At 35.2% G+C, this 22,864-nt stretch overlaps 1 protein-coding gene across 3 annotated transcripts in view; it reads left to right on the plus strand.

The window, feature by feature from the left end:
* The window catches only part of ARAP2 (ArfGAP with RhoGAP domain, ankyrin repeat and PH domain 2), a 194,361-nt gene extending 182,161 nt beyond the window's left edge, over positions 1-12,200 (plus strand). For all 3 annotated transcript variants that reach the window (XM_053901630.1, XM_053901629.1, XM_019414532.2), the window contains 2 exons: positions 3,548-3,682; positions 9,976-12,200. In XM_053901630.1, coding sequence (XP_053757605.1) covers positions 3,548-3,682; positions 9,976-10,359 — 519 coding nt within the window. In that variant the 3' untranslated portion in view covers positions 10,360-12,200. The remainder of the gene's footprint in view (positions 1-3,547; positions 3,683-9,975) is intronic.
* The last annotated feature ends 10,664 nt before the right edge of the window (positions 12,201-22,864 follow it).

Genomic DNA, 22,864 nt, shown 5'->3' on the forward strand with positions numbered 1-22,864 from the left:
TCAGTTGTAGCACTAATTAGAAAGTACTGTGTAATTAGATTTTTCATGTCTGCCTCTCCGACTAAAATGTACACTTGATGACAAGAAAGGCTCTGTCAGTCTTATTAGACCTAGATGTATACTTGCACCATAGAACCCAATCCCATTTACAAAATACATGCTTAGGTAGTATTTCTAAAATAAGACAGGGAGAGAACATAATTTGACAAAATTTCAAATAGATATTAGTGTGATACAATAATAAGCAACAGAAAGGAGAGGATGTGACTGGGGTAAGGAAGGGCACTAACTAGGAAATGTTCTCAGGAAAATGCCTTTCTAAACAGCTGACAGGTATGCTGACACCTGTCTGAAATTAGGGAGCAGGTAATGCAGGTATGCAGGAGTGGGGAGAGTGTTCTAGTATAGGGGCCAGCAGGTGCAAGGTCCTGAGATGTGGTCATAATCTTTGTTCCATTAACATCATGAAGGGCTGTGTGAAGAAAGATATAAAAGATGAGGAAGGTAATAAGCAGATCATATAGTCCCAGTTTATGAATTTCCTCTACCACTACACTTCCAATATCCCCTCCCTAACTCACTGATGATCAGTTCACTGATTTTAAAAATTACTAGTAATCATTAAAGAATTTCATTTTTCTACTAGGAAATCTACCACCCTCCCTGCATTTTACAGCCACATAAGTGAGGCTCCCTTCTCTTCCAACTATTTCTTCTGATTACTAAGAACTTTTCTCTAGTCATAAATACTCAGTGTGCCATACTATATGGTCAATATAGAGGAAAGGTGAGAAATAATCTTCAGAGAGTGAGGAAGCCAATTGCCCAAAGTAGAACTTCAACTTAATGCTGAGTGCTTACTTGAAATTTAAGGTTAAATCTGAAGTGAGATGTATCTATAAGAGAGAGCATCTTTCTCTCTTTCTTCATCGGTTGGTAGGCTCTCTCATAAAGCAAGTAGAATTGGGTTTAACCAGTGTGGGGGCCTTGCCAGGCAGGGATGATGAAAGGAAGCAGCACAGGATGTGGAGATATTTATAAGGAGGTGAGTATCCTTATAGACTGTGAAATCTAAGACTGACTCTGAAGGAAGTGGAGGGTAATGTGGAAAGTAGAATGATGGTAGAGACAGTAGAGAAGTAAGAGAATGGATTTGGATGTCTTAAGGAGTCTAAAGGGGTGAATGAAGCTGAATTAAGTTGTAAGAGGTCAGGGTCAGAAAGAGAGAGAGGCAGGCTCACCTCACGTTCATTGCAGCATTACTCACAGTTGCCAAGGTATGTAAATGACCTACGTGTCTAAGGACGAATGGATAAAGAAAAGATCCGTGTGTGTATGTATATGCTCCCCCACACACATTCAGATATTATTCACCCTCAAACAAGAAAGAAGTCTTGTCATTTTTGACAACATGGATGAATTTGGAGGACATTATGCTGAGTGAAATAAGCCAGACAAAGACTGCAAGTATCACTTACGTGTGGAATTTAAAAATGAAAGTTTAACTCATAGACACAACAAAGTGGTTGCTGGGTGGGTAGGGAGAATAGGTGAAGGTTTACACACTTTCAGCTATAAGATGAATAAGGTTTGAAGATCAAATATAAAAAATGGTCACTGTTGATACAGTTAATACTGTATTGTATAATTGAAATTTGCTAAGAATAGAACTTGAATGTTTTCACCAAAAAAAAAAAAAAAGTGAGGTGATAGATGTATTAATTAACTTAATTGGGGGGAATTCTTTCACAATGTATACATATATCAAATTGTCACATTGTACATTTTCAATATCTTACAGTTTTGTCAGTTATACCTCAAGGCTGGAAGGATGGGGAAAAAATAGCGGGAGACAGAACTGAAGATTTTGGGGTGTGATCACTGGTTATAATAATGAAAGTATGATCCTCAGCCATGTGATCCATAAAGTGTAGGACCTTTAAGATCATTTATAGAAAACTATGAATGTCATAATATATTCCTCAGATACAGTGTTTTGTACTGTTGGGGAAAATACCTCTTGGATCCATCTGATAAGAACTAGTTAGCCAGTACACAGAACACTGTGTATATCACGTCAGAAAAAGCAAGACTGTGTTTGCTCTTTGATTTCTCTATCATTTAACACATGTACTATATAAAGTGTAAGCATAATCCATAGGGTTAGTGAATTCCTTTCCAGCCAGTTTTCTTTTAGCTTTACATGTTGGGAACATCCCAATTATATAATATCAAAATTATTTTTACCAAGTTTAGGGCTTTGACATAAAAATAGCATTATGAAGCTTGTAACTTTCTTTCTGAAATATTTTATAATCTACCATTATAGATTTGCTGAGCCAAAATAAACACTTCACTAAAACTCAAGGGTAGATCTGATGCATATACACTCAGTCTCATAATAAAGATCTGCACTGTAGGATCATTGAAGATTAAATGAGATTTTATTTATATGTAGTATATATGTTGTGAGATTATATACACTGATAATCACAAAGTCTGGTGGTGTATGTCCCTTAATATAATCTTGCCATTATATATGGGTACACAGCAAATACTTGTTGAATCCTTTGCTATAAAATACATTAAAATACTAATTGAAATAAAAGGCAGGAATGTGCTGAATCTTAAGAATAGAGAGAGAAAAAAAGAATAGGTTTTAGCTAGACAGTTTACCAAAAGGCTTTCATTTCAACAGAACATCCATAAAGCTTATCATTTTATAATTGGTATTCTGTAGTTCTTTCATAGATTGTTGTCTGAAAATCAATTTCCTTTTGCCAACTTCTGGAAAGTTAATCTACCCTGAGGAGTAGAAAAATTCTTTAAATATTTTTCTTTTATATGCATATCTGATGGATTTATCACTCAAGAGCTTATATTTTTACCTGTGGATATTTCTCCCCAATGCAAAATTAATTTTTCTCCAGTCATATCTATAATTGCTCAGTTGGCCAGAATATGTAGTCAATAATTTGAGAACAAATGTGCCATACTCGGTTGTACAATGATTTTCAGTATAAATGTCTGTGTGCAAGGTAATTTCTTTGGAATTCAATTAGATGAAAAAGTAACATTTTTCAAAAGGTCATAAAATGAGGCTGATGTTTCTGATGGCCATGCCTTAGGTTGATTTGAGGTCTATAAGGTCAAATTATTTTTACACTAAAATTGTCTTTAGTAGAGGGAGAAAATATGTGCATAGTTACTTTGATTACAGGGCCTAGAAAAATAGACAAGTGTGTTATTTTTCTCCCACAAAGAGATTTGCCAGTTTCATCAAATATTTTCCTCCTTTTGATTTGATAAGTAGTACATAAGCCATGTATTTGAAACTTTGAATGGAGACCTCAAAGTTCTGTTCACTTAAGAGTTTTACATCCTCAAGCGATGCTGCTACCAGAGTCAACATCATAGTTACAAATGGCATTCTCATGGAAAGCAGAACATTTGATTTGGAAATATGGGAAAAGGAGCCAAGTAACTGTAACATGATCTACTACATAATAAAATAACACACCAACAGCGAGAAATTGTGTTTCCACAGCATGAAAATGACATATTGCCACCAGCTGGAAAGGAACGAAAACGTTCTATAACCAAAAATCCCAAAATCGGAGGTTTGCCTCTAATTCCAATCCAGCATGAGAGAAGTGCAACCCAAGCCAGGAAAAATATTGAGGTAGGTTCAGATTTTATTTGTTTTATATTAATTATAACTTTGGTTTTCTTATGTCGTAATATGATTCAGTACATTAATTGTTTCTTTGGCTTCAAAAACTCAACAGTAATCTTTGTAAAGCATGGTATACAAATCATATCCTGCAAGAAAATATTATGTATGAATAACCCTATGCTCCTCTTTAAGTTTTATCTCTTAAGTTTTCTTAAAGAGTTTTAATAATGTCATTGGCAGGCCAATTTAATATGCATAATGCCACTTATTTTCTTATCTGTAACATAGGCAACTTTAAATATGTATTCAGAGGTCCACATGGTAAAATTACAGTCTCAAATTAGTCATACAAGTTCACTTCTAACACGCTTAGGATGAGCCCAGGGCCAATTATGTCTGGATCCGTAGTAACTATACTTTCTAGTAACACAGTCAAATCCCAGTGGTTTGGGAACTGATGCGGTGTCGCAGTTAATTTAAGGAACTGCAAGATGACCCCTGAGCGTCAGTAAAAATGATGTGGCATCTTTCAGGACAGCGGCTTTGTTCTCCTTCTCACCTTGAGGGGCAGGGGCGGGGAGAACATAAGTAGCATCAATCTTCACTTGAAGTTTAGTCTCTTCAGGAAAGGACATGAGCTGTTTGCACTTAAACCTCATTAGATGCTTTGGGAATAATGCATGTTTCAGTGCTTTAGTTGAGCCCCTCCAAGCAAAAAAAAAAAAAAAAAGAAATTCTTCAAGCCTAGGTTTGGGACTGAGTGGTTTGAATCTCTCAAATTTTAAAAGACTAAAGCTATTTTAACTTAGTGATCAGATTTAAAATTTTTTTCTATGTATATCTTTCCTTGAACATTTATCCCAATGTAATATTCCTCTTCACTAAAAGATAAAAGCTTTGAAATAACGGTTTATTTCCTTCTGCACTTATATTAAAAAAAATTTTTTAAGCGTTCTGCACAATTATGGGTTCCTAAAATAATCTAGAATTTCAAAATTCTAAGAGTCCCATTTCCCAGGAACTCACATTAGGAAACAGTTTAAACAAACAAGACAAACCTGTTACCCCAGCTTCTCTGACATTGCCTTGGGATGAGTTATGGAGCAAAGCAAATCAAAAAACATTAACCAGTATCCAGTATAGGATTAGGATGATGACTAAATATATAGTATAATAATTTGTTAACTATTCTCAAATCCAGAATTTCAGAGACAATTTTTTTCTTTTTTATCATACTTAAGATCAGAAAACTGATAAACTCCAAACTATAAAGACCTTGTGATAAGCTCTTAAAATAATTCCATGAAATATTAACTGCTAGAAAATTTATGACTAAGCTAAATTAACCTCTTTGTAAATTTTGCACACGGGGTGATTCAACAAATTTGGCAGAGAAAGATTTTAAATGCTCTAGTATTGGGAAAACATTGGAAGTTTAAAAAGCATTAAAACACTATTAATAGAAATTGAAAATTGCATATGAACCATTAAAATGTCACAGAATTAGATTCATGTAAATATTTAAGAAAATACGTTTATAAAATAATCACTTTTGGTCCTTTGTTTTAAAAATGGAAAATGGCTTAAAATACTGCTAAATAGGATATATTCATAGTCACATCAGTGGATGTATTCAAGAATTGTTTTTCAAACAAGGCGTTGGCAGATTGGCAAATTTGGTGCTTTGGCCATTTGGTAATGCCCCATTTCATGTCTTGGTTTCGTGAGGTTTTATTGAAAGTTGGAGGAGAATACCTCACTCAGGCAGGCAGTCATCCTGGAAAAATCCACTTCCAAAATTAATTGAGTGAATTAGTAGTGAGCTAGCTGAATAAGCCAGAGAAAGAAATGGGCCAGAGGAGATCACACACGAGTGCCAAACATGGTACTTAAGAATGCACACACCAGAGGGGCCCCTGGGTGACTCAGTTGGTTGAGCATCCTACTTCGGCTCAGGTCATGATCTCATGGCTCTGTGTTCACAGCTCAGAGCCTGGAGCCTGCTTTGGATTCTGTCTCTCTCAGAAATAAACATTAAAAAAAATGCACATACTAGTTCCTACCTGTGATTTGGCTACCTCCGGAGTTCATTGTACTCAGCCTCTTTATCTGCAAGCATGTAGGGATAATAAAAGGCTCTACCTCATATGGCTGTTGTGAGGATTCAATGATATCATAGTTGAGAATTTATTAGAATAATGCCTAGTACATGGTTAACATTTGAATCAAAAGAATAAGGAACTTGGAAGACAATATGGGATAATTATTTCAAAAAAATTTTTTTAAGAATATTTGTGAAACAAATAATGAGCAGTGAAGAATGATGAGCAGTTCAAGCAGGAAATGGTGATCTAGAATCTTACCCATTAAACACTTCTATATAGATATTTTTCCAGGGAAGACTTGCAGATTGCTAACAGACACATGAAAAGATGCTCAGCATCACTAATTATCAGAGAAAGGCCAATCAGAGCCACAATAACATAACCCTTTACACCAGTCAGAATGGCTAGTACCCAAATAACAAGTGTTGGTGAGACTGTGGAGACAAAAGAACCCTGGTGCACACTCCCCTGTTGGTGGGAATGTAAATTGGTGCAGCCACCATGGAAAACAGTATGGAAGTTCCTCAGAAAATTAGACATACTATCCAGTAATTCTAATGTGTATTTATCCAAAGAAAATGAAAACATTAATTCAAAAAGATAAATGCCCCCGTGTTTATTGAAGCATTGTTTATAATAGCCAAATTATGGAAGCAGCCCAAGCGTCCATAAATAGATGAAGTGTTATGTATGTATACAGTGGAATATTATTCAGCCATAAAAAATGAAATCTTCCATTTGCAACAACATGGATGGACGTAGAAGATATGGTGCTAAATGAAACAAGTCAGAGAAAGACAAATGCCATGTGATTTCACTTCTATGTGGAGTCTGAAAAACAAAACACAGAAACCTGCCCATAAATACAGAGAACAAACTGATGGTTTCCAGAAAGGAGGGTTGGGAATGAGCAAAATGGATAAAGGGGAGAGGGAGATACAGGCTTCCAGTTATGGAACTAATAGATCATGGGAGTAAAAGCACAGCACAGGGAATATGGTCAGTGATAGTGTAATGGTGTTGTAGGATGACAGATGGTAGCTACACTTGGGGTAAGCACAGCACAACATAGACTTGTCAGATCACGGTGTTGTATGCCTGAAACTAATGTAACATTGTGTGTCAACTATACTTCAATAAGAAAAAAGTCTATATTGCTCCTTAGTTTTCCCTGGGTAATAGATGCCAAGTAAGTCTTACCGTGGTTGATATTTATTTATAAACTCCCAGTCGTATCCCTGTGCTGGTTAGCCATCATTCTCATTAATCTTTCATCTTGGGGGAGGGGTATTTTGTTTTGGTAAAATATACGTAACATAAAACTGTTCATTTTAATCCTATTTAAGTGTAGTTCAGTGGCATTAATTACATTCACCTGGTGCAAACATCACAGCTGTCTCCATATTTTAACGTAGTCTAATGAAACTTTGGAATTAAGCTAGGTACTAAATATTTCATCAGTTTTAGAGGAGATGAAATGTATTTCCCTGAGATATATAAGCATAATTTTTTTCACAAAACTTCAAGTTATAAAATATATTTGTGAAAATATTTATATTCAGCCTGAGTTTGTATGTTTTAATTTCACGTCTGGATTGAATGGAATTTAAGAAAATAAAAAACTGTGTTGCATATTTTAAAAATTTTAAAACTTTATTCAATATTTGAAAGGTTAGCAATCATATCCTAAGTATAGGCACTATACTGGGTTCACATTCAGTGAACAAATCAAAACCCTCTGCTTGCATTGAGTCAACTTGGTAGCAGGGCATTCGGATAATCACACGAGTAAGCACTGCGGAGAAGAAGAGAGAAAGTTGGGGAGTTGCCTTTTAAACATAATTATATTGAGTGTCTCTTCCATTTATGCCACTCAGTGTCACACATAATACCAGATTAAAATTTCATCTTGTTTCAACATTCATAACTCAAATTCTCCTTCAGATATTTGCTTTCTAGGTTTTGCACCTTTTACCAGGGAACTTTCAAAGACATTTCTTCATTTCTTCTTGTGAAAAGAAAAATAACTTCTTTTTCTACTCCACCTACACTCTGATCCAGTTTGTTGGGTCTCCTTCCTTGTTCAGTGGCTCCACACTGCCATATGCTTGATTGTCTGTTGTTTGTTCCTCTGTCTTACACTTTATTCAGTTGTTGTGCTCTGATAATCTGCAGTCAGATGCTTTACCCCTGAGCTATATCCCCCAACTCTTTGATGATCTGATGAGAGTTCTGTATGCCAGAAATTGCCCAGTCATAAGACATCCTGAACACTAGTTAAGAAAGCACGCCTTTATAGTTCAGCGAATGAACGTGTGCTCTAATTCTCGGATCCAAAAGTGAGTTTTAATACATAAATATATATTTAATATTATCAATGTATATTTAATATTTATATTTAATAGGAATATATTTAAGTTATATATTAATACACATTAATTTCAGTATTTTCAGTTATTTCAGTATTTTCAGAAATACTGGATCTGCAGGATTCTAAAAGACATCGTGTGGGAGGAAGGATTTCACTGGTCGGGTATTAGAGGAGGAGGAAAAGAGCAGAAAAAGAAGTCAAACATATTTCTCTGCCATAGACCTGCTCAACATCTTTAATATACTAATATGTACTGTGAGTCTCAAAGAGGGGGCTGTAGTACAAGTATAGGGTGTGTCCCCAAATCCTATAGCCACGTACATGACACTGTAGGAATTACACATATACCAACATATGACACATTTAAGCAGAAATGAATTGGAAGAGGCAAGTTTGAAATGAAAGTCAATACCTCGGCCACAGCAACTTACTAGACTTGTCTCCAGAGGGCAGGGAAACAAAACCAAAAATGAACTATTGGAACCTCATGAAAATAAAAGGGTTTTGCACAACGAAGGAAACAACAAAACTGAAAGGCAACTGACAGAATGGGAGAAGATATTTGCAAATGACCTATCAGATAAAGGGTTAGTATCCAAAATCGATAAAGAACTTATCAAACTCAACACCCAAAAACAAATAATCCAGTAAAGAAATGGGCAAAAGACATGACACTTCTCCAAGGAAGACATCCAGGTGGCCAAGCGACACATGAAAAAATGCTCAACATCACTCATCATCAGGAAATACCAATCAAAACCATAATGAGATACCACCTCACACCTGTCAGAATGGCTAACATTAACAAATCAGGCAACAACAAATGTTGGCAAGGATGCGGAGAAAGAATTCTCTTTTGCACTGCTGGTGGGAATGCAAACTGGTACAGCCACTCTGGAGAACAGTATGGAGGTTTCTCAAAAAATTAAAAATAGAACTACCCTGCAACCCAGTAATTGCTGTACTAGGTATTTATCCAAAGGGTACAAAAATGCTGACTCAGAGGGGCACATGCACCCCAATGTTTATAGCAGCACTATTGACAATAGCCAAATTACAGAAAGAGCCCAAATGTCCATTGACTGATGAATAAAGAAGAGGTGGTATATACCCATACATACATACATACAATGGAATATTGGCCAACAAAAAGAATGCAGTCTTGCCATTTACAACAATGTGGATGGAACTAGAATGTATTATACTAAGCAAAATGTCAGAGAAAGATAAATATTATATGATTTCACTCATATGTGGAATTTAAGAAACAAGACAGATGAACATAGGGGTAGGGAAGGAAAAATAAGGTGAAACTAGGGAGGCAAACCATAAGAGACTTAAATACAGAGGCCAAACAGAGTTGCTGGAGGGGTGTTGGGTCGGGAGATGGGTTAAATAGGCAGTTGGCATTAAGGAGGGCACTTGTTGGGATGAACACCAGGTGTTTTATGTAAGTGATGAATCACTAACTGCTATTTCTGAAACCATTATTACACTATTTAACTAACTTGGATTTAATTTTTTTAAAAAGGCGATGAGAGTCAATCTGAATAACCTGAGAGACCTCTTTGAAGCTATAATTTAAGTGTATGTTAAAATGAATTTCCATGGTCTACCTTTCATTTGATTTTATACCTGTAAGATGACTGTATTGATCTCTTGGTCAGTGAATTCTGACATGCCACTTGTGTCAAAGTAAAGTTAGAACCTAAGTCACAGAAATAAGCTCAAAATAAGAAGCATGCACGTTTCTGTGGAATGTGTTTTCAATGTAAATTGTACCGAATCCTGCTTTCTCCTGAGATGTTGTATTTTATTTTCAGAGTGCGAGAGCAGAGCTGGAACGGCTGAGGCTCAGTGAAAAGCGTGACCAAGAGCTTGGGGATGGCAGCTTAAGGGAGAGAGCCTCCATGGTGGCCCAGTGCCTGGAGCACAAGGACGAGAAACTTCGAACTAGAACCAGAAAACATCGGAGTTTCAACTGTCTGGAGGACACGGAGGCTGAGGTCCTTCACGGGCAACAGAAAAGCCAGAAAGCCCCCAAGACATGGAGGAAACCCGAGGACAGCAATGGCAAAGCTGTTTTAGACTCTGATAGTAAGTTACCATCAAAGGTTATTGAAGAACTTAGCCTGGTTCTGCAGCGGACAAGAGCCCTTCCAAAAGACTTACAGGGTGAGCAGGTCTTGCAGAAAGAGATAAAATAGTTTTGCAGATTATTTTTTTGTAATATTGTATACAGTGTTTGCGTGCAAACCGGAAACCAAACAGTAATTCATGGTTTGTGAGATTTGTCTAGCTATACATAAGCATTTAAATAGCATTTTAAAATGTATATGTACATATGTGATGTGTAAGATTATGTTTTTGGCCTGAACAAAATTTGTACCGTTTAAGTGTATTAACCTTGTGTAAGAAGGCATTGGGTTACTGTGAGTCAGCCAGGCTTTTACAGTAGTTGTCTGTTGAATGGTGTAATTTATGAGCAGAAATCTCAAACTGTACTGTATTGTATAAAACGTTTTAACTGAAGCCTATGAAATTATATGTATCACATTTTGCACTTTGAGAAACCTTGTATATTAAGTTACCATATGTTTTTAGGTTTACATAGGGTCCACCATATGGAAAAGAAAGGGAAGTTGTAAAGAGGAAGGATTTGTTTTAGTGGCTGCCTGTCAAACATTGGAGTTTTCAAGTGAAGCAAGAGTTAACAAAAAACCAAGGAGGTCCATTAAGATTCATTCTAGTTCACTATGGACCAGAACTTATTAATGAGGAACTGCCTATTAAGAAAAAAAGTCTAGTGACTGCTTCCCAAGGTAATGTTCAGCCAACAAACACGAATCATGGCACTGGCCACACTTACTTAGGGTGTTAGGGAACCATCCACGGTGTGCATTCACTACTCTCCGGTTCTTCGCAGGTGGCTGCTGAGAAGAAACTTAACACTGCATTGAAGACCTGGCATGGTTGCCATTTGCACTGACTGTTGCTCTGTACATTTTTTTTTAATTCCTTTCTATGGATTTTGTACAAATTCATTATCACAGGGTTTTGTTACTGTGTTTTAATTTTTTTGTCATTGCTTTACCTTGTATTTCATTTCTTGTTATTTTAAGTAAGGTTGTGATCTCTTTCTCCACAACGTCGTAATTAACTGGAAGTATACAACATATGGCCATTTTAGAGTGGGGGATAGTTTACCCCACTTTTGGCAGCTTCCAGTTCACATTTAATCAGGTCTCTTTAAAAAAAAAAAAAAAAGTAGTCTCCTCCTGTGCCTAATAAATGATAAAGCCCTCTGTTTTTTGCCTCCACATTAGGGTCAGCTACTGAGTTGGTGGTTTTCCTCCAACAGACGATACTGTCTAAGTATAGTTCACTTTAGGGACAGCGCTTTTCATCCATTTCCTAAGAATTTTATTAGGTCTGATGAGTTTTGATTAAAATTATCTTATATAGCTAGGTCTTATTTCAGCCACTTATTTTACCCCCCTTTTCAGGGTCTTCTTCAGAATCTGTTATACGAAAGCCCATACTTTTGTGAGTCCGGTCATTGTATAGGAATATACTCTTAAATACTCTGAATTTCTTCCTTGTAAAATACTGATCACTTCTATTTGGTGGTGATAAAATAGTTTACCATGGAGGTGTGATATTTATTCTTTAAATCTGTACTGATTAGAATTTTTTTTTTTTTTTTTTTTTTAAGAAACTGCAGGTCAGTTTATGAAGTAGGTGGCAGCGCTGGGGAGCCTTCATGTAAAACAAGAAATCATGGTACTTAGGAAAAAAACCTAAAACTATTATCCCTAATAAATTATAATATTTATGGGATGAGGCATATGGACTATAATTGACCATGGGAAAGTATCTGGAGTTTTTTACCTGCCTTCTCTGAAGATTTTTGAAACTTGAGCTTAGAATCAAATAGCTCTGTTTCCCTTCCTTCCCTGTATGTTTGTCTCCATTTTTCAAGAGTAAGATAAGGGCTAACGATGACATCTCATATTTTGAATAAAAATTCAGTTGTTTTACAAGTTCACTTGAATGTGATTATTTTCTGAAGTTAAAGGTTATTTAGAAATAAATCTGATCATCTTACCTTTTCTCTTTCTTAATCATTTGAATTTATTATATATACTTCAAACAAGCTTTCATTTTTTCCAAACATCATTATGAATATTCTATTATTTTAAATGATTAATATACACAGATGTGACACATATTGATGGTCCTCTTTCATTTCTGTAGCCCTAAGATTAATTACGAGGCATGGATTTTAAATATTTGGCCTCTAAACAAATCACTACCTGACGATTTATCCAAATGGCATTGAGAATTCAGAACTAAGCACAATTGAAGCAAAATATGACTTGTGTACATTAATAACTGCCAATTTGCGTTGTTTAGAGGACAATTTATAATTCTAAAATACACATAACTGTATATTGCAAAAGGAAATATTTTTGAAAATGCATCAAATTTATTTGAAGAGATTGTACTGTTCAGATATTTTCATGTTTGCTCAAACTTTTGATAATTCCTCTGGAGAAAAGATGATTAAACTTTTACCATCTTATGGGACACCCTGGTAGAGCATACTACTCTTGGTCTCGGGGTTGTGAAGTGTGAGCCCCACATTGTGTATAGAGATTACATTAAAAAAAAAAAAAAACTTTACTATCTTAAAACTATCTGCACCAAAACTTTGATAATTATCATTCACTCGTCAAAAGATAGAATTAGGGGCACCTGGGTGGCTAAATCAGTTAAGCATCTGACTTCAGCTCAGGTCATGATCTTGTGTTCCATGAGTTCAAGCCCCGTGTCGGGTTCTGTGTTGACAGCTCAGAGCCTGGAGCCTGCTTCAGATTCTATGTCTCCACCTCACTCTGCCCCGTCCCCCCCTCCCTCCCCTCCCTCCCTCTCGCTCTCTCTCTCACACAAACATTAAAACAAGAAGAATTAAGTTTATAACGCGAACAGTTTTCTGTCATGTGTACGTTTATCTCTAATCATTTGGAAATGCAAAGCACAGAAATTAATATTACAGGTAACGAAAGTTTATCTGTTTTATATCTCAGTTATTTTTATTGCAGATGTTCTAAGCTAGTATTGTATATTCCTATCCTCTCTGCTATGGTATCATATGTTGAATGTAAACTTAATTCAGATAACTCTATAGATTCAAGACCTTTTATGAATTATAGGATTCGTGTTCAGAATCTAAATGTCCTTATCTGAGAACTGGGAATAATACCTATCTGGTAGGCATTTTGTGATGACTAATTTTATACATACATATATATATATATATATATATATATATATATGTGTGTGTATGTGTGTATAGACATACACACATCTATTGCATAGAGGTTTAATAAATATTACTTACTAACGTATTAGTTTTTCTAGCTGTCATTTGGTTCAAGTTCTGAGGCTTCCTACTGGTTTTCAAATTGCCTCTATCAATTTTTTTTCCCTTCTCTTTTAAAATATGCACTAATACAACAGATTACCATAGGTCGTGGGCTGAATTGTGTTCCTCCAAACTCCATATATTGAATCCCTAATCCCCAGTACCCCAGAATATGGAATATTTAGAGATGAGGCCTTTAAAGAGTTGATTATTAGTATGGGCTCTGATCAAATCTGACTGGTGTCCCTAAAAAAGGAAATTTGGACACATGAAGAAACACCAGGGGATGTATGTGCACAGAAGAAAGACCGGGTGAAGACACAGCAAGACGCCGGCTTTCCACAAGCCAAGGAGAGAGGCCTCAGACAAAACCAAACTCTTTAACATCTTGGTCTTAGACTTCTAGCCTCTAGCACTGTAAGAAAAAGTCCTATTGTTTAAGCTACCCAGTCTGTCATATTTTGTTAGTGAAAGCCCTAGCACACTTTTATGTTAAAGATGTCAGATAAACAGAATACTTACAAGTATTGGTTCTTACACTCTTGTTCCCCCACATCTCAGAATATCTTGGTAACATGACATCAGTGTAATCAATACAATGTAATATTATAGCTATCATAATGATTAATAGAGGATGAGAGACCATGTGGAGCTGTAACTGCTTAGAAGTCAGCTAGCAAGGTAACTTAAATGCTGAAGTAATACAGCATAAACCATTGAAATTTTGCCCAGCAAAATTATAGCTTGGGCCTGCTTGTAAAGATTCAAATTCTATGACATCAAGAACACTCTTCCTGCAGAGAAGATGCCAACCCTTCACATACTTGAAAAAGAATACTGTGAATCCTTTCAACGAACAACTCAGATCTTGAGTTCAATAACGGGAGTATTCACTAGACTAGGTAGAGACATAAAGTCATGTCAATCAACACAGATAAGCCAAACCATAATCCTACTGCCTGAGACTGGATCAAAATTAACCTTCATCAAATCAAAGTGACATGTGTATATCATTAGAGGGGATCTCATCTTCCCTTCCAGCACACTGTCTCACCACCTTTTTCATCCCCTCCCATTTTCTCTCTGAACTCTCTTCATTCAGCCTTCTGTTCCCTGCCATTTACCATAACTGCTCCCGATAAGGTCGAAACAACCTCATTGCTAATTCAAATGGTCACTTTTCAGTCATTTCAGTCATCGTACCTGACCTTTCACCATCTGTAGCATTTGACACAGTTGGTCATCCCACCTTTGTGAAATATATGCTAGCATTGGTCCCCATGATATTTCTGTCATGTGGTTTTCTTCTTCTTCACTAGTCAATCTTGGATCCCCTAATGGATACTCATCTCTATATAAATGAATTCCTAGAGGAACTCATCTAATCTCATAGCTTCAAATATAGTACATATTCGTGTCTATCCCATACATTTAGTTCCAGCCTGGACCTACCCACTGAGCTTCTGACTGTAATTTACATTTCCACTGAGCGTCCAGCTGTCATCTCAAATACACTAAATCTCTTTATCCTTTCCATTCTACCCTCTTCTGCCCTTTCCAGAACTCAGGTACAGACAGATTAAGCAGATTATTCAGGTAATGATAAGCAAAGTTGGCATTTAAATGCAGGCAGTCTAGCTCAAAAGTCCACACTTCTCCACTCTGCATTAGATAGATTGTTCAGGACACTGACCTATCTCACCTGAGAGATTACAAAAGATTCAACTTTTCTCACTTGTACTATGTGGAACAAATCACAGACTAATCTTTTTAAATATAAGAAAAGCCAAATTAATCTTCTTAAATATAAAATAGTCTCTCCTACCAACCCCTGAATAGGTTTCTATTTCTGTTAAATGGAATGTAATCTATAAATGGAAGCCCTGGAATAATTGGTTTCAATGTGCCAACTGCTACTTCTGTCATCTCACCAATCCTCACCTCCCTCACTTTGCTACAAGCATACTTGTTCCTCAAAATCACCAAACATGAAAATGCTTTAGCTTTGCAGGAACTATTCCCTGTCAGTAGCACAAAGTGCAGACATACACGTCTTACCTTCATTTATGTCATCAAATAGCTCCTTACCAGACAGACCTTCTCTAAACATCCCATATAAAATGGCATCATCACTTTCTATCCCTGTATCTTCTTAACATAGGAATTCATCACCACCTAACAATGTACATATTTATTAGTATATATTTTAAGTGTCTAATTATTTACACTAGAATCTGTCAGTGTAGAATCTTAGGTCATCACTATATTCCCAGCACCCAGAACAGTGCCTGTACCATAGTCTATAGTCACTAGTGAAATATACAGTAGATAAATGAAGTCATGGCATAAGGAAATAGTTTGAAAAAGAAAAGTCATCCCACCAAGAGCTAGGAACAATGGATTAAAAAAAAAATTTATAAAGTCTATTGCTGAAAGCAGTAGGAATAAATGTGCCAATATTCTGAGGAAGTAGGAACATTCAAGATGTGAGCTGATATTGTACAGCTTCTCTTTTTCTGGGGCTATTCACAGAATCTATGCATAAGGAAATAAGTTGAAAATAATCTGGTCTTTGATCAAGTTGAGAGATGCTTTTCACAGATAAATCAGCAGAGATTTTGGACTCTTGTATAGCTAAGGAGGCAAATTTGGAGACTCAAGGGACAAAAATCCCAGGAAGGGAAAAATAAAAACTGACTATAGCTGGTTTCCCCTTTTAAGACAACTTACTGAATAATGATGCCTATGGCAGTAGGCTAATAAGCTCAGTGGGAAGTCTTCTATAGCAGAGTTGAGTTTTTTGTAGGCTTCTAGTACTAAGAAATCAAAGATTCAAGTTTATTTACTATCATGGAGAGGTTCCCTTGTGAACATACAAGCTCCAGTTGGAATCCTGAGAGATCCATATGGTTAGAGCAGGTATGAATTGGAATCCTAACAGAACATGGTCAAAACTGCCTCACAAACTCAATTCAGTTTAGACCCTGATTGGGTCAAGATTATCATCTTCCCCTACTAAAAGAGGAAAACATAAATGCTCTCTGAAGAAATATAATATTATGTAAAGCTTCAAAAAATCTTTTCACTATCTGGCATAAAATAAAAGGCATCCACCCTTCTGATACTAAAACCAGATAAAGACACTCCAAAAAAAACAACAACAACAAACAAACTACAGGCCAATATCCCTGATGAACACAGATGAAGAAACCCTCAACAAAATAGCAAACTGAATCCAACAATACATTAAAGAATCATTCACTATGATTAAGTGGGATTTATTTCTAGGAAGTAAGGATGGTTCTATATTCACAAATCAATCAACATGATACATCACATCAATAAGACAAAGGATCAAAACCATATGATCATTTCAACAGATGAAGAAAAAGCATTTGACAAAGTAAAATATCCATTCATGCTAAAAACCCTCAACAAAATAGGTTTAGAGGGAACATACTCAACATAATAAAAACAATATAAGAAAAACCCACAGCTGACATTATATGCACTTGTAAAAAACTGAGAACTTTCTCCTAAGATCAGGAACAAGACAAGAATGTCCATTCAGCACTTTTATTGAACACAGTACTGGAAGTCCTAGCCACAGGAATCAGACAAGAAAAAAGAATAAAAGTCATTCAAATTGGTAACAAAGAAGTAAAACTTTTACTATTTGCAGATAACATGATACTGTATATAAAAAACCTCAAGACTCTACCAAAAAAAAAATTGGCAATTGAGAAATGAATTAAGTTGCAGGATACAAAAACAATGTACAGAAATCCACTGCAAACCAAATTTAACAATACATTTAAAAAATCATTCATCATGATCAAGGGGTATTTATTGGAGAAATGCCAGGGTGGTTCGATATATCCAAATCAATCAATGTGGTACATCACATTCATAAAAGAAAGAATAAAACCACATGACCCTCTCAATAGATGCAGAAAACACATCTGACAAAATACAAATCCATTCATAATAAAAGCTTTCAACAAAGGTTTAAGGAGAACATATCTCAACATAACAAAACATATATAAGAAACCCACACCTACCATGATGCTTAATGGTGAAAAACTGAGAGCTTTTCCTTTAAAATCAGCAACAAGACAAGGATGTCCACTCTTAGCACTTTTACTCAACATAGTACTAGAAGTCCTAGCCACAGCAATCAGACAAGAAATAAAAGGCTTACAAATCGGTGAGAAAGGTAAAATTTTGACTAGAGACCTGAAATTCTATATTGCAGAAAATCCTAAATACCACCAAAAAAACTATTACAACTGATAAATTAATTCAGTAATGTTAGAAAGATATAAAACTAACGTATAGAAATCTGTTGCAAATCTATACAGAAATAATAAAGTAGCAGAAAGAAAACCAAGGAAACAACCCCATTTACAATTATACCAAAGTGATAAAATACCTAGGAATAAATTTAACCAAGTACTCTGAAAGCCATAAGACATTGATAAAAAAAAATGATAATGACACAAGTGGAAAATTATAGCATGCTTATATAAGACTAATATCGTTAAAATATCCATACTACATAAAAGATATTCATACAATTCCTATCAAAATACCAATAGCATTTTTTATAGAACTAGAACAAATAATACCAAAATTTGTCTGGAACCACCAAAGAGCTTGAAGAGCCACAACGATCTTGAGAAAGAACAAAAACTGATAGTATCACAATTCCGGATTTATAGATATACTACAAAACGTATAATATAAAAATAATTTATAAACATGCTTATATGGTCAATTAATCTATGACACAGGAGGCAAGAATATACAGTGGGGGAAAAAATCTACTCAATAAGTGTTGCTGGGAGCACTGAACATCTACATGCAAAACAATGAAACTGGATGACTTTCTTATACCATACACAAACATAAACTCAAAATGAATTAAAGACCTAAATGTGAGAACTGAAACCATGAAACTCCTAGAAGAAAATATAGATAGTAATCTCTTTGAGATCAGCCTTAGTATTTTTCTAGATTTGTCTCCCAAGGGAAGGGAAACAAAAGTAAAATTAAACTAGTGGGACTATACCAAAGTAAAAGTTTTACACAATTAAAGAAACTAATAAAATGAAAAGGCAACCTACTGAATGGGAGAAGATATTCACAAATTACATATCCAATAAGGAGTTAATATCCAAAATATATAAAGAACTTCTACAACTCAACATCAAAGAAACAAATGATCACAATTACAAAATGGGCAGAGACCTGAATAGACACTTTTTCCAACGAAGTCCTGCAGATATCAGAAAGACACATGAAAAGATGCTGAACATCTCTAATCATCAGAAAATTGCAAATCAAAACTACAATGAGGTAACACCTTATACCTGTCAGAATGGCTGGTATCCAAATGACAACAAGTGTTGGCGAGGACTTGGAGAAAAGGGAAGTCTTGTGCGTTGTTGGTGCGAATGCAAAATGGTGCAGCCACTGTGGGAAATATCCTATGAAGAATAGTGTGCGCAAATAGGCAAAGAATACCTTACACTCATTCCAGATAAATCAAACTTGTCTAAGACTTTTAATCATCTTATAAAATTACTATAATTGAGGCTTCTTTATAGAATTTTAGTAGAATAACAAACCTAATTTAGTGACAGATGTACTCACATCTGTAAATGGATTCAATCACTTTTTAAATATTGTAAATGTGCTCTTAAACAACCAGTACAACTCAAACACTAGAAACATTTAAATCATTTCTAACAGTTGACTATTCAACTGACAAAATCAACACCAGGAGTTGTTACATATTTTTAAAGATATAATTTGCCAATCAGTCATTAAGCTTGAACAATAAATTTCTGGCAATACACATTTTAAATTATTACTGCAAAACAAATTCCTGGCCTCATTTGTAATCAACAATCATTATAAAATGTATTATAAGTAACCGAAAGGCCCTTAAGGAATTTCCTATTATGCCACAGGACAAGGTGCTAAATAAATATTTCTTGGATGACTGCATGAATATGAGCAGACATCAGCCTTACACTCAGTGAAAATTATTTCCAGATTTTGATAAATATTTATCTGGCAGTTTGTGGTAATGGTGTAGTATTTTTTTGTTTAGTGTTATCTTGTATACTCATTTGTTCATTTTGCCCTTTTAATTTGCTTTTTTCCCTCTTTGTTAATAGCATTTAAATAGAAAATTGAGATTCTTTCACTTGTTGTATAAAAACATCATTTTATCGTGGATGTCCAGTTCTGGTCTCCCTCAATTCTGATTAAAATTAATTTTCCAGCTTGGTCTTGAAAATGCATGTCCTTATAAATTCCCATTGCAGTTCTGAAATAGTTATATTAAAATTGAATTGCTTTTGGTATGGAATACTAGAAATGTATGCTCATCGGATATTATGTAGCTTTTTTAACTTACCAATTATAGTAGGAAAAACTCTGACCCTGAAATAAAGTTGCTATTTTTTATGTTTTTTAGGAGAGAGCAGTATCATCAAATGCCGATGGTTTATATATTTTTAAAAAGTTTCTAGAACTACTCTTTTCTAGTCCAGTCAAAATTTGTGGATATAAAAAGGTTAGTGTTAAGCCTATTGCACATGAGTAATCCAATTGCTTCTCTGATATTCTTGGGGGTTAAAACCTTTGAGTAAATTACAGCCTGCACAGTTCAGCAGTTATAGTGATTCATTTAGTTAGGTTATTGTGATATATTGAGCATTTATCATGTACAAAGCATTCACAAAGTGTACCTAACTTGCAGGATTTTTCTTTAAAGAAAAGCAAGATGATATTTTAAAAACATGTAGCATAATGCTAGTCACATTTCTAAACCCTTAGTAAATGTTAGTTCCCTCCTCATTCTTTCTGTTGTTTTAGTCACTCTTTTATTCCATTTAACAGATATTTATTGTGTACCTACTGTATGGTTGGTATTGAGTTAGCCAGAAATTTCAAAACAGAATCTAAATTTGTGAGATAATCAAGTAGATGACCATGGTTCATCCATAATGAAGATAACTAGCTGAGATTTGATGGAGGTGGCCTAATGCTCCTATCTTCAAGTAAACATAACCTCCCTTTAAATAAATATTTACTTTAACAACTCCAGTCTTTACTCAACTGTTGGAAAGATGCAGAAGTATTTCACAAGTACACTTTGAAATATTTTTCTTTTAATGAGAGAAAGTATTATCAATGTCTTTGGAAAATCAAAGCCCAGCAGTTGAATACGTGGTAATTTCTTTTCTTTAGTTGATCACTTTTAGAAATATGCAGCATTGTAGTGGAAAATCATAGTAGTTCAACGAGTTGAACCTAAGCACCAATTTTCAGCGTATGTGTTGGGCGGCGGGGGAGTTTTCCCACACCACCAAGCAATGTTCCAACACCAGCTGGGTATCCTGTAATTCAACCTAATTACAACATAATCTACCTAAAGACAGTATCAGATTGCACAAGTTAAAGTCTCAGTACTGCTAGGCTGCTCTCCCTCTTTCAGATACCAAAGCTCCAGGTTGTTTCATGTGCTTCTGGCCTATCGGATGACAATTGGAGGTCCCAACAACCCCCTTCCCTGAGTTCAATTAATTTGCTAGAGTGGCTCAGAACTCAGAAACATTTTACTTACTAGATTATGGTTTATTACAAAAGGATAACACTCAGGAAGAGCCAGAAAGAAGAGATGCAGGAACTTCCACTCTCCTCAAATCTCCACATGATCACCAACCTGGAAGCTCTCCTTTCATGTTTTCATGGAAGCTTTATTACATAGGTATGCTTTTATTTAAGCTTACTCATTTATTTTGAGAGAGAGAGGAGAGCAAGTGGGAGAGGTCCAATGCAGAGCTCAAAACCATGAACCATAAGATCATGACCTGTGCCAAAACCGAGTCGGATGCTTAACTGACTGAGCTACCCATGTGTCCCACATAGGTATGTTTGATTAAATCATTGGACATTTGTGACTGAAATCAATTCTTTGGCCCCTCTCCCTGCCCTGGATGTCAGGAGGGAAGACTGAAAGTTCCAACTGTCTCATCACCTGGTTGGCTATACTGACGACCAGACACCATTCTTAGGTGGTGTCCAAAAGCCACCTCATTCACATAAGAAAAGGCAAGCCTTATCACTGCCATTAGAGGAAATGCCAAGGGTTTTAGGAGCTCTTTGCCAGATATAGGGATAAAGACATATAGTCACAATATTACAATAATGGTCTTGGTTGGAAATGGGGGTTGACTGGAATGATAAGGAGGTAACTTGAGTGGAGAATTATGTTCTGTATCTTGATAGAGGTTTGGGCTATACAGATATATGCATTCATCAAAACTCAGAGAATGTACACTAAAAATATATGTGCTTTATTTTACATAAATTTTAGTAAAGAACTGCATGCTAAAGTATTTGAGGAAGTTGGTGAGATGTTTGCAATTTAAATGAATAAAAAATAAGATGAATTCATGGATGAATAGACAGAAAGATAGATAGTATGAATGAGAACTACAGTAAAATGTTAATGGTAGAATCTAGGTGATGGAGTTTAGGTTATTCACTAAAAAGTTTTTCCAGTTTTGCTGCATGTTCAAATGTTTGCATAATAAAGTGTTGGGAAAAAAAGAATACAACCTTAAGTGTGTATATAATTTATTCACTCTGTCTAGCATTTCTGATGTTAATAAAAGTATTCAGAACTTAATTAAACTGTATTTAATATCAATGCTGTCTTTTCATATGTACCCACTGTTCATAATAGTGAAAGCTATTTCCTGCATGTGTTCCTTTTAGAACTCAATTAACATTGATTTGTCCACTGCTGCAGACTATATTAACACTAACGACTAGAATAAATTAGTGTTTGCTCCTTATGAATAAGTTCAATAACTTGCTGCTTTCATTCCAACTTCCTTTCCAATGTGTACAAATTAAAAGCTATTAATGATTCTGTTTCCTGGCGATTTTATTTTTATATTCACATTCAAATTGCATTCACTGAAATGTATATTTTTCCTAATAAATGTCAGATTTTATTGTTTGTTATTTCTATTTAAGAGTTTAATGGCTCTATTTGGATGTTCAACATTTAACTCAAAGAAAATTTCAGAATTTATAAATATAACATGCCCTATTTTTCAGTATGAATTTTTAGAAAGCACTAGGTTAGGGGTCCAGAAAATGGCTAGATTCACTGAAGGTATAAAAAGAGTGCAGAAAGCTATCTGAATTTATTTTTATTAAAAACTTTATTAATATTGAATATATAGATTGACCAATG

The sequence above is a fragment of the Panthera pardus genome, unplaced genomic scaffold, assembly GCF_024362965.1.
Source record: "Panthera pardus isolate Hobbes unplaced genomic scaffold, ASM2436296v1 HiC_scaffold_13, whole genome shotgun sequence".
In the NCBI taxonomy this organism is placed as follows: domain Eukaryota; kingdom Metazoa; phylum Chordata; class Mammalia; order Carnivora; family Felidae; genus Panthera; species Panthera pardus.